Source organism: Pundamilia nyererei, unplaced genomic scaffold (genome assembly GCF_000239375.1).
Source record: "Pundamilia nyererei isolate P.nyererei 1_Seehausen unplaced genomic scaffold, PunNye1.0 scaffold00115, whole genome shotgun sequence".
Lineage (NCBI taxonomy): Eukaryota > Metazoa > Chordata > Actinopteri > Cichliformes > Cichlidae > Pundamilia > Pundamilia nyererei.
In genome coordinates this window covers 753849-765429 of record NW_005187516.1, presented here as the reverse complement: position 1 = coordinate 765429, position 11581 = coordinate 753849, and the positions used below count along the sequence as shown (strand labels likewise).

General features: G+C 43.8%; 3 protein-coding genes across 3 annotated transcripts in view; 1 reads left to right on the top strand and 2 right to left on the bottom strand.

Annotated features, from left to right (window-relative positions):
* LOC102205835 (leucine-rich repeat-containing protein 52) overlaps positions 1 to 1741 on the bottom strand; it is an 11511-nt gene extending 9770 nt beyond the window's left edge. The window contains exon 1 of the mRNA XM_005741925.1: positions 723 to 1741. Within this exon, the coding sequence (XP_005741982.1) occupies positions 723 to 1371 (649 nt within the window). The 5' untranslated portion in view covers positions 1372 to 1741. The remainder of the gene's footprint in view (positions 1 to 722) is intronic.
* A 3870-nt stretch (positions 1742 to 5611) lies between these two features.
* On the top strand, positions 5612 to 7456 carry mgst3a (microsomal glutathione S-transferase 3a). The gene is made up of 6 exons (XM_013913106.1): positions 5612 to 5841; positions 6147 to 6273; positions 6357 to 6430; positions 6543 to 6600; positions 6761 to 6833; positions 6926 to 7456. The coding sequence occupies exons 2-6, from the start codon at positions 6157 to 6159 to the stop codon at positions 7054 to 7056; spliced, it is 453 nt and encodes a 150-aa protein (XP_013768560.1). The 5' UTR covers positions 5612 to 5841; positions 6147 to 6156; the 3' UTR covers positions 7057 to 7456.
* Positions 7301 to 11581, bottom strand: part of LOC102204607 (mucin-5B) — a 6570-nt gene continuing 2289 nt past the window's right edge. The window contains exons 4-6 of the mRNA XM_013913105.1: positions 10703 to 10978; positions 10416 to 10576; positions 7301 to 8790 (exon numbers count right to left, since the gene is read on the bottom strand). Of these exons, the coding sequence (XP_013768559.1) occupies positions 8746 to 8790; positions 10416 to 10576; positions 10703 to 10978 (482 nt within the window). The 3' untranslated portion in view covers positions 7301 to 8745. The remainder of the gene's footprint in view (positions 8791 to 10415; positions 10577 to 10702; positions 10979 to 11581) is intronic.

The following is an 11581-nucleotide window of genomic DNA, read 5'->3' as shown; positions in this document are numbered from 1 at the left end:
ATAAGAAGAATTTTAATTATGTAAGGTGTGAAAAAACAAAAAAGATCACAGTTAAAGGACTGTCACTTTGTAGGAGGACACCAATCTCGATTACCAACCAACGAGGCAAAATTGTTAACAGCTCCAGATGCACAGACTTTCAGGGCCCCTGAAGCTCTAATGTATGTGTGCATATGACTAAGACCCAGATAAATTAAACGAAATCAAATGACCTTCAAACTATATTCCACAGAAGATGGGACAAAAGGGGTTCAATAGCTGATTTTGAATCAGTGCCTTGTGGTTAAACTGTGCAGACGTGGGGATTTCAATTCAGTGATTTCAAATAATAGCAAAAAAATTCTGCACATTAAACAGAAGTAATTCCAGCTTATAAACAATGACTTAGCCTCTAGATTCACCATAATTTTTAGCTATTAAAGTAGCCCTTTGTCTGTTTACTTCTAAAGTGCTTCTTCATATAAGTTGTTGCTTATCGACATACAACACAGCTGGATTTATGAAAGGTGCTGCGCGGGCACTTTGTTGATCTTATTAGTGGATGCTGTTCTGTTACTGAAAGAACCTCCATCGGGAGGCCAGTTTATGTAACTGAGAATTATCTAACAATTAAATGGAGTAACAATATTTGTGTATGACTGGCTCTCTGGGGCCTCTCACCAAAGCAAATGTAAGTGATGTTCTTTGTTGATAGAAAAAATAGAGTAGATAACTGACAAGACCTTGGAACTTGAAGCCCTCCAGATGGACCCACAAGGACAGGTCCTCGTTGTCGCATTCGCAGCTCCACGGGTTCCCGCTGAGCCCCACTGAGCGCAGGGCGGGCAGCGCGATCAGGGAGGTGATGTTGAAGACCGTCAGGTTGTTTCGGCTCACATCGAGTACCTGAAGGGCCGCGTTCTCCCCAAAAGCGTCCGGGTGAATTTCGGAGAGTCCCGGATTGTCCGTCATCCTCAGCATCACCAAGCTCGCCAAGGGGCCGAACGTCCTGTCCTCGATCCGGGTCAGAGTGTTGAAGGAGAGGTCCAAGTAGGCCAGCTTGCGTAGATTCCCAAAAGTGGACTCTGAGATCTCCGTCAGAGAGTTGTTGCTGCAGTCCAGGTACACCAGGTCAGAGAGGTAGTTGAGCGCGAGAGGCGGTAGCTCCGCGATACGGTTGTTTGAGATGATGAGCTGCCGCGTGGCCAGCGGAAGGTTGACCGGGAAGGTGGTCAGATGCTGCCCAGCGCACTGGACCACAAGTTGGTCGTCACACACGCACCTGTCCGGGCAGCCAGTGGAGATTACCGGGGATGAGGGGACCGCTTTCGCGAGGAGGAGCAGAACTAGAAGCCGCAGGGGTTGCGCGCTTGGCTGCGGGGCAAGACGCATGACACCGCCGAGGGCTTCATCAACCCTGTTTGGACAGAGTCGGTCGCAGTGACATTCTTCATTGATACATCATCACCGTGCGAGCCGCTTGTCCCAAGAAACGATCTCCGCCGAGGTCAAGCCCAAACGTGCCCGTGGCAACCTCTCGCGCGTAATGTCTCAGTTCATCCTGTCTGTTGGTTCTGGATCCGACGCGCATCCGCTGTGCTGGACTTGACGGTCGGCTGCCTTGGTGCTGTTTCGAATTTCATGAATTTATTGAGTGTATTCTGCTGACAGCTGTTCGCACGTCGTAAAAAAGCCGACGTCCTTTGATGCTTCGCTGCTGCTCGCAGTCAGTTGTTCCGTTACATGTTTGCCATCCTCTCGCTTTCCGAAACTGAATCCAAATAAAGGGGGCGCACTGAAAGGGAGGGGGGGGGGCTGCGGAGTGATCTCACGCTCGGGAGTGAGATGGAGCGTGGGGAGTGGAAGGGTCTGGGCAGTGGAGGTAATGTAAGGCTGACATTAAATATTAAAGCCCGCGCACAGTTGACACCTAGTGTAAGGTGACCTGTGATGCTTTAGCTGCCAGCACGGGCGCTGTGATTACATCTTCAAACACTACTGGAGGGTCTGTGGGTAAAAGCTGCCTGGATGTAAGAATGTGTATGTAAAGATCTGTTTGTGGGGATGATAGCGTGCACACTTTTCATCAGCCTGTCTCAGGAGTAGGATCAGGTGTACCTGGATGTGCATCTCGTGGGTTTTGCATCTCTGTATGTGACTGACTGTCACAGAGGCAGCCAGCCCACCCACTTGAAACTTTCCCTGATGTATACAGCCAGCAGATGATGGGCTGAGATGAGATGGTACTAGGTGGTCTCAGGCTGCAGTTGTTTTTCCTCCTCTTTCCAGTCTCAGTGTGAGCCCTGTCTCTATTCTTGGTTCTCTGTGTAGGTGTTGAAGTGCTGAATCAGACTCGGCGTGATGGAGGAGGAGGAGGAGGAGGACAGATGTGCCGCTGACAGTCCGTGAAAGGCGCTACCCCGAGTCGACAGCCAGCAACCTGCTGAACGCTGACCGCTCGCGCACGTCAACAAAACCAGGCGGAAGCCTTTTACCCTGCGATGGTGTGTCAGAACAGTGGGCCTGTGTATAACCTAATGCTTTTTTCACGCTTTCGATCCATGTGGACTGAACTTAATCCACACAGCTGTTTTGCGTCAAGGATATTTAGTGACTTTATGGGGACATCTAGTGACGAAAACTTGGTAATGTTACACAGAAACAGCAACCATGTGATGGTCTTTGTGTAACTATTTTTATATAGTTTTAAGCTATTGCACAAGGATTTTTTTAAATAGATGTCTAAATTTATCTGCTCTCTTTTTATGATCATACAGGAAGCAAAACTGTATAAACCAAACATAAGCCATAACTCAGCAAGTTCAGTCCAGCATTGTGCAAAGCCAAAGCTGATTTTTTGACAAAATCCCCAAATTTCCAAATATAGATGTTGGGGAATGTGCATAAAATGACAAATGAGAAATATGAGGGAATGCTGCAGGCATAAAAACATAAAATCTGGAGGCTTAAATATCTAGATGTTATATTTACAGAAAGGGTAGAAGAAGATACTTTAAAAACATTAAGAACATTGAGAATTTTTTTAAAATCTAATCATCTCATATATACTTTGAGGAACCATTATTTTGAAAGCGCATAGCAGGACCAGTTCTTGTTTGATTGGCAAGCAGACTTCAAAATACAGGCTTTGCATTATTCCTGACAACGTCTAACCTCTGCTATTTGTTTTCTTGGAATCTCCAGCAGGTACAGTCATGCACAGGCACATCTGTCTTACTCTCTGTTTTCCCTAAAATATTAATCATTATATTTAACCGTCTAGAATGGCATGGCAGAAAAATGCAAAACACTGGAAGAAAGAGCTGCGGCTGAAAGGTGTTTTTGTAATCCTTTAAATCTAGTGTTGTAAGAAGAATCCCCCTATTTATCCTATTTAATCTGCAGACATACAAATTTCTTCCGTTATAACAGCTGGTGTGAAGGTTATGCTGCTTTGAGTGTTCCTGTATTACAAGTCACACAAAGTAATAAAAAAAAAAAGAAATATATTCACGAAAGCATCCAATCACTGTTAAACTGGCAACACATCCTCACATCAGTATCTACAAGGATTTTACAAATTCAGGTCCTTCCCAAATACCAGGCTCTGAACTGGGACCTTTTCTTTTCACAGTTTGCGTGCCCCTCGTGGTCAAACTATCTGCCACCATGGGCTGAGCTTCCACTGCCATCCTGATGATACACAGCTGTATCTCAGCACCAAACCCTCTAGTCAGTTCACTTCTCTGTCTCTCATTAAGTCCCTGGATGACATCTAAATCTGCATGTAATCCAGCTTTATCATATTGAAAAACAATACAACTGAACTCTTGTGTCAAGTCACGACTCCTGAAAGGGGCTGACCTTCACCTTAACATGGGTAAAGGTCATTAATTTTCAGAGGTTCTCAATCTGGGTGCCATCCTGGAGCCCAGGCTCTAATTCTCATCATATATCAGATCCATCTCTAGAAGTTCTTTCTACGACCTAAAGAACACCTCTAGAGTCTTACCTCATCTCTCAGAGTCCTCAGCTGAAACCCTCATCCATGCCTTCATCACCTTCTGCCTGGATTATTGCAGTGATATCCCGTTAGCTTTGCACAAGCTCAGAACTCACAGTTCTTACCTGCAACAAGTCCTGGCCTTACATCACCCCCACCTAACCTACAAACCACCACATGCTCTTTCTCTCCTGTACTTGTTCAGTCTTATCCTCCCTTCCCTACACCCCACACTGCATCCCCCAGTTAAAGGCTTACTTGCCATCCCCCTCACCAGGCCGGGGTCTTTTAAAGGACAGAGCCTTCGGTGCTGCAGCCCCCCACTCTCTGGAATGTGCTCTCCTCTAAGACACCCTGTCTTTGAAAATTTTCAAAAAGCAGTTGAAATGTTACTTATTCACAGAGGCCTTTGACCTTTGACTTTTTTGTGTAAAGGTGCTATATAAACTATTAAATGTCACTGAACCAATGACACCTCTAACAGTGGTGCGCATACCTCAACTTGATCTGATATTTGATACAAGAAACCCTGGCATGTCAGATCCCTGTTCCCCTCATCACAGGGCACAATAATGTGGCTGCACTCCAGCCAAGAAAATCTGCGCTCTGCACCAGTTGTTGTGAGCTGGCTCACTGACATGGCTAATATAAGTCACTTCAAAAGAATGGGGCCATCGTTAATGACACTGGGTTCCCACTTTTGTCTGGTACGCCAAGTCAGAAAGGGATTAACTCTGCAGTAAACGTTGCCACATAAATCGTGTCCGGGTAGCGTAAACTCTGATTTTCAAGAGGAGCAGACTACCCTCATGTTATCAAATTATGTTTTGTTTTGTTTTTATTTCAAATGGGCTTTTTTCTTTTCTAAGATTATGTCCTTTAAGAAATCCGTGCTTCTGGGCAGTTAGGCTCGACTTTATGCTGTACCCCAAATATTTTTGGCTTGCGGACAATAACAATAAAAAGAAAAGTGAAAAAAGAAAAACATTGGCTAACAAAATAATAATAATAATAAAAATAAAAATAAAAATTCCAGCTTGTGTACACAATCAGTAAATTAATAACCATCATCCAATCATCAAAGGTCAGTTGGAGTACATTCACTTTCAATACTTCAGGGATCCTTTTACTTAAGTAGAAAGATTGTGTTGTTACTTATTTAAAAAGCCCCAAACTATTGTTTTTGACGCTTTGCAAATCACAGCAATCCATTTTAACTTCTGGTTACACATCCTCATTTCCGGCACCTCCTCCCCCCGTGTTGTCCTTTGTTCCTCCTTGCACCGCCCACTTAAAAAATCATGAACTCCCCTACTTCAAAAAATAAAAAACAAATACAAAAACGTACAACTTTAGTAACACCGGAGGTGAAGTTAACTGCAAGTTACTGGTAGCACAGTCCATTCACACTGGTCAGTCCTGTTGGGGAGCAGGTTTGCATGTAAGATAGGCGGAACTAATCAGGAAATGTGGAGCAGTGCTATGATAAGATAACTTGGATCGCTGGCATTTAGCACATATACGCGCACGTATATAATGAGTCGGTGTTAGTATTTGCCTACAGGGGTGTGGTCAATGTGAAGCCTGTGTGGCGTGAGGAGTCTTTACTTCCGCAATGATGTGCTTATTTAAAAAAAAAAAAAGGCTTCGGTCTATCCTTACGAGTCTTACAGCTAACCTTTAACACGCATTAGCTATAAAACTGAATTGAAACGTAGATATCCCAGTAGTGGGCTGTTAGCCACGCCCCCCCGTGAATGTTACGTAAGCCGCACGCATGCAGATATATTCAGACGGAAACTTCACGGTGGTCGGTGTTTTCTAGGGTTGTATCTGTGAACTTTGGTTGCTTCGTCAAGGTGAGTGTGTTCATGTTTATTGTAATTCGTGCGCTTTCAATGCAGCCCTGACGAGTCATGGTGCTGCTGGTGTTTCTCGTTTGACCTTTCGTTTGTGAGACGTCCTTTATCTGCGCCGGTAGCTGCACGGCTAATTTTCTCCTCGGGTGTTCGAGGTAATTGTGTTGTTAGAGGGTCTGAAAATGGACACTTTGTTTTATGTGTTAGCCGGGGGAGGAAACGCGTGCGTTGCCTTTCTTACCAAAATAAAAGTGTAATGAGTACTTTCGATATGAGCCACAATATATTTCTAATTCATTTTCCAGGTCTGTCAGGATGGTTGTGCTTTCCAAAGACTATGGATATGTGGTGCTGACTGGCATGGCCAGTATGGTCATGGTTACACATCTGGCCATTAAAGTTGGCAAAGCCAGGAAGAAGTACAATGTGCACGTGAGTATTCAAATATGGAGCACAGTGGAGGCTACCTGTTGAAAGGTGCTGTCCTGTACGAATGAACTTGTCACGCCTTGCAGTATCCTCAGATGTACAGCAACGACCCAGAAACTGGGAACATTTTCAACTGCATCCAGCGGGCACACCAAAACACGTAAGTATAGTAAGGATAATGTAATTCATGTCAGCAGCATTATGTCATGTTCTTTCATCGACAACAAAGAAGCAGGTTGATGTTAACGTCGCTCTTGTGACCTCCTCACCAGCCTGGAATCCTACCCTGCCTTCCTCTTCTGCCTGGCTGTTGGCGGTTTTTATTCACCTGTAAGTTTTTTTTTGTTTTTTTTTGCCCCTTATTCTTCCATTTTTTTTTTTTCACTTTTTTCCCACGTTTTTGGTTAAAAATGTTCACAACTTGTTGCATGCAATGGGTAGCCGTTCTGTCAAGTCCTGTTGCATCTGATTGTTTGTGTGGCTGTTGCAGCGTCTGGTCAGTGGACTTGGAGTCGTGTGGATTATCAGCAGAGAGGTTTATGCACACGGCTACTCTACAGGAGGTAAGAAACCGTTCAGCAGTTCACATCAATTTCTATTCTTCTTATATCATAAAACATGGTCAGAATGTATGTCTGTCTCTCATCTTAATTAGATCCTAAAAAAAGAATGAGGGGAGCTTTTGGAAATCTGGCTTTACTTGGGATGATGCTGGCCACCCTGAACTTCGGAGGCTCTCTGCTGGGCTGGAGGGGGAGCTCACGTATGAGCCGTTTTGGTGTTTGATCCAATATGTAATGAAAATTTACGCCTGGGCCAATTCAGTCATCATCGCTATGGTGTAACTCATACACTTGCACTGTGCTCATCTTTAAGTGGTTAAGTCAGGTGTGTTATCTGATCTGACTAGTTCTTCAAGAACTGTATGGCCTGATTTAGAAAAATGCAGACTAGCACTCTTGTAACATACATGAGTTATCAGTTTCTTATAATGTTAACAGCAATCTATGAATTGGGTCTAAACTCTTAATATCATCTACAGTTGTGCATTTATTAATGAATAAAAAGAAGTAATGATGAAGAAATTCCTTGTTTATTGTGCTGAAAAGGAACTTTGTACACTGAGTGACTAAAGATGGTTATTCAACTGTCCTGCTTTTGTAATTAAAATCCTCCATAACTTCTATTCTCCTGTTTGTCATAAAACTGACACCTTCTCATATCAACTGTTTCATTTCTTTGCCTGAATGTGGTTAACAATGGCCTGTGTGTGGAGGGAGTGGCTCTTTCTGGAGTAATGTTCAAAGTGCACCTACCTTGTCTGGACAGGCAGGAACCAACGCTGCTGAAGTCTTAAGCGAATCATAGTTGACAATAGAAACTGTCGTTCACACAGTGACACTGCATAATGCCTGAGAGCTTACCCACCTATTATTGCGTTTGCCACATACAAAGATTCGATATATTTATTTTCATTAAACAGGAAAGTCATTCTTGCATTTCATCATACATCACTGCAGGCAGTAAAGTAACCAAGTTAAAACATCAGAGCTTCGTTCCACTGTATTTGCAGTGCATTCCAACCAGTCCAGATGGAGGACCCTTAAAATGATTCCAATGCTGCTCTCAAACCTCCACTGTGTGCGAACAACAATTTCACTAAGTGAGTTTTACAATTTACAGATATCTAAGTATTTGGCTTAGCAGGGTATCTCCTCAGTAAACACTGGCAGACAAAACATTTAAAGAAAAGCAATCACTATGTTCAAGATTTCCATGACTTTGTGAACATAACTGCATGTTTATCAGCTGCAACAGTAAATAATCTGCATTTGTAATTCAGGCTAAATTACAATTTGGAAAAATAAAGTGGTTTCCACTGTTGGAGACCTGGCGTGTGTTTCTCCAAAGATGTGGCTTTTCAATTGTAAAATCTGTTTAATTTTTTGTCAACTTTCTGCAAGACCTTAGCTTTACATGACACAGATTGGGCAATTGGATTTGAAAATGCACTTCGCTAACATTTGGTCACCCGAGGGATTGTGATTGTTTTGAGCAGCTTTCCCATGAGCCTTCATTCTGCCTTACTGGCTATTCTTACAGTTACGGAGGACTTCATGCGACCTTGATCCACATTACCTCAGATCACCCCTAGAGGGCAGTGTAACCGTTTGTGTCATATTAAAGTGCTGTGCAGGAGTCAGTCAGGGGCGCAGAGTCATCTTAATTTCCATCGGAGTGGGGAGTTCTCAGCACACTGAATGTCTCCAAAACTTTAAAAGGAATGTGGAAGAAACTTCCCGCTTAAAACATTAAGAGTCCTTGGTTAAATACGTTTTTTTTTTCTTAATGGCTAACAGTAGGTTCTCAGTGCCAAAGAGAGGTTTTGCTCACATCCAAAGTGGTCTTCCTTTGGTGTTAGATTTGCTTCGGTCCTCTGAGTGATGGAAGTGACTGACAGAACAGGATCTTCTGTCAGTAGGTGTACCTGGACAGTGGCGTGTCCTCCATCAAATCATCCTAAATAAGGTGATTTTAAAAAAACATCAGTACTCCACAGAGCATAATTCAAAATATGTGCTCACTTGCCACTTCATTAGGTATACCTCCTGTTGGAGAAATATCTAATGACCTAATCACAGTGCAGAGACTCGGTGCATTTAGGGCAGGGGTGTCAAACTCCAGGCCTCAAGGGCTGGTGTCCTGCAGGTTTTAGATATCACGCTGGGTCAACACACCTGAATCAAATGATTAGTTCATTACCAGGCCTCTGGAGAACTTCAGGACATGTTGGGGAGGTCATTTAGCCATTTTAATCAGCTGTGTTTGATCAAGGACACATCTAAAACCTGCAGCACACCGGCCCTTGAGGCCTGGAGTTCGACACCTGTGATTTAAGAAACTGTGACTGTGGCATGGTTGTTGGCACCAGATGGGGTGGGCTGACCTTCAGAAACGGCTTATTTACTGAAATTTTCCCACACACGCATCTCTATAGTTCACAGAGAATGGTCCAAAAAGGAAAAAAAATCCAGTTAGTGGCAGTTCATTGGGTGATATCTTGTTGATGTCAGAGGAGACTGCCCAGGCTGCTTGAGTCATACAGAAGGGCAACATTAACTGTAATAACTCTAATAAAAACTATAATAAACCACTTGTTACAACCCAGGTGTGCAGAAGAGTACCCTGTGGGTTAAGACATGGAAACTGAGGCTACATTTCATACAGGTTTACCAAAGTTGGACAATAGAAAATGTGGAGACATGTTGCCTGGCCTGATAAATCTATATCTGCTGCAACATTTTGGATGGTAGGGTCAGAAATGGTCGAAAACAACATGAGGGATCCATTGTGCGTTATATCAATGTTTCAGGCTGCTGCTGGTGGCGTTATGGTGTTGGGGGTGTTTTCTTGGCACAATGTCACAGACTATCTGAATACTGTTGTTGACCATATCTATCCCTTTATGATCAGAGCATATTCATCTTCTGATGGCTGCTTCACACAACACATCATGTCACGAAGCTCAAATCCTTTCAAACTGGTATCTTGGCAATGAGTTGTCTGTACTCGGATGACCTTTACAGTCATCAGATGTCAGTCCAATCAAGCACCTTTGGGATGTGGTGAAACTGGAGATTCACATCATGGATGCACAGCTGATAAAGCTGCAGGTTTATCAGTTGTCATGACAATATGGACCAAGATCTCTGAGGCATGTTTCCAGGAATGTTTTGTTGACTCTAGACAACAAAGAATAAAAGCAGTTCTGAAGGCCACAGGGGTCCAGCCAACCGCTAGCAAGGTGTAAATAATGAAGTGGCTAGTGAGGATCTAATAAAATATATGAAAAGAATTTTCAGTTTCTCTTACCTAAGCTCTCGAATATTTTTAATCAGCTAAACCACATCTCAAGAGTAACCCCTGATCAAGAAATAAGCTAGCGGCCAAGTCACGTTCCAATATGTCATCTCTGCTTGCAGTTAATATTCTAATACCCAAGTTCATCTTGACAGTGAAGGGTGCTTAATAAAAGATGCAGTTATTTGGTATTTGACTTTCATAAAGTTTGGGGACTTCTAAGATGGAGATTCTTTTAAAAAGTGGTGAAAATGGTAATGCAAAGGTACTAGACTGTATCTTACCATGGGCAGGTCCTGCAGACGATGGAACTCCGGGTGGTTAGTGCGCTGGCGGAACTTGAGGAAGAGGACGACAAAGACGATAGCTGTGGTGACAATAAACACTGACAGCAGACCAGCCAGCAGAGGGTCTAGAGGGGAGCTGGAACGGTGACCGGACCTCTCTACACGATAAAGAATTTGATATGATATGAAGAAAAATAAAATAGGTCATGGTAAAGGCAAAACAACTCAATGGGAGAAGCTTAAGGCAACACCTCATCACACTTAGCACCTGCCAATCACCTTACCTTCACCGCCAAATTTATTTACAGACTGGACCTCCTTGTACACCGACCCAGCAGGGGCTCCACCTGGAGATGCGGTAGCTGTATTCAGAGATTCAGAGTGTGGCCATGTGGTGAAGGTGGGTGCTGTGGAGCTTGTGTGGTGCACTGCTGGGGCTGGCTGAGATGAAAAGGTAGAGAGGGAATGGTTGGTCAGAGGGGTTTTGCCTTCTGTAGCTGCAGGGTGCAGAGGGGTGGTGCTCTGAACAGTCGGCGCGGATGAAAGGCTCTCTGCGGCAGCTGAAAGGGGGGATGTGAGCGGAGTGCTGTATCAATTCAAAACAGTACAGATTCTTCAAACGAAATGAAATGCATTCACAACAGCCAGAGGTAACGCTGCCCTGCCCTGCTGACGTTAAAGCTGCCGCGATTGTGTTTGTGCAGCATGTGTGGCTCACGCCGTGACAAAAATCTGTGCAAATTACAGAAAACCTTTGTCAGTATATCAGAACGCTGTGAATCCCAATGGCCTGCACTTTCAAGCATCACTGCTCACACAGAGGTACTCTTGAATCAGATAAATCCACAGTCTTTTCTCCACGAGCTTTGGACTCTGAGGTCTCAGCTCAAAGCCACAGAACTACATTAAATAAGTAGCTACTGTTTGCTTAAGAATTTAAATATATCCCAGCGATTCCAAACAGTTGCTGCAGATTTGTCACGTGCACACCATTGTGTGAATCTCCTGTTCTACCACATCCCAAAGGTGCTCTACTAGACTGAGATCAGGTGTCTGTGGAGGCCTTTTTTCACAACATAGTGGGTACGCACTGCTCATAAAGAGATGGACATGGTCAGCAACAATACTCAGGTAGGCTGTGGTGTACATGGCTCAGCTGGTGC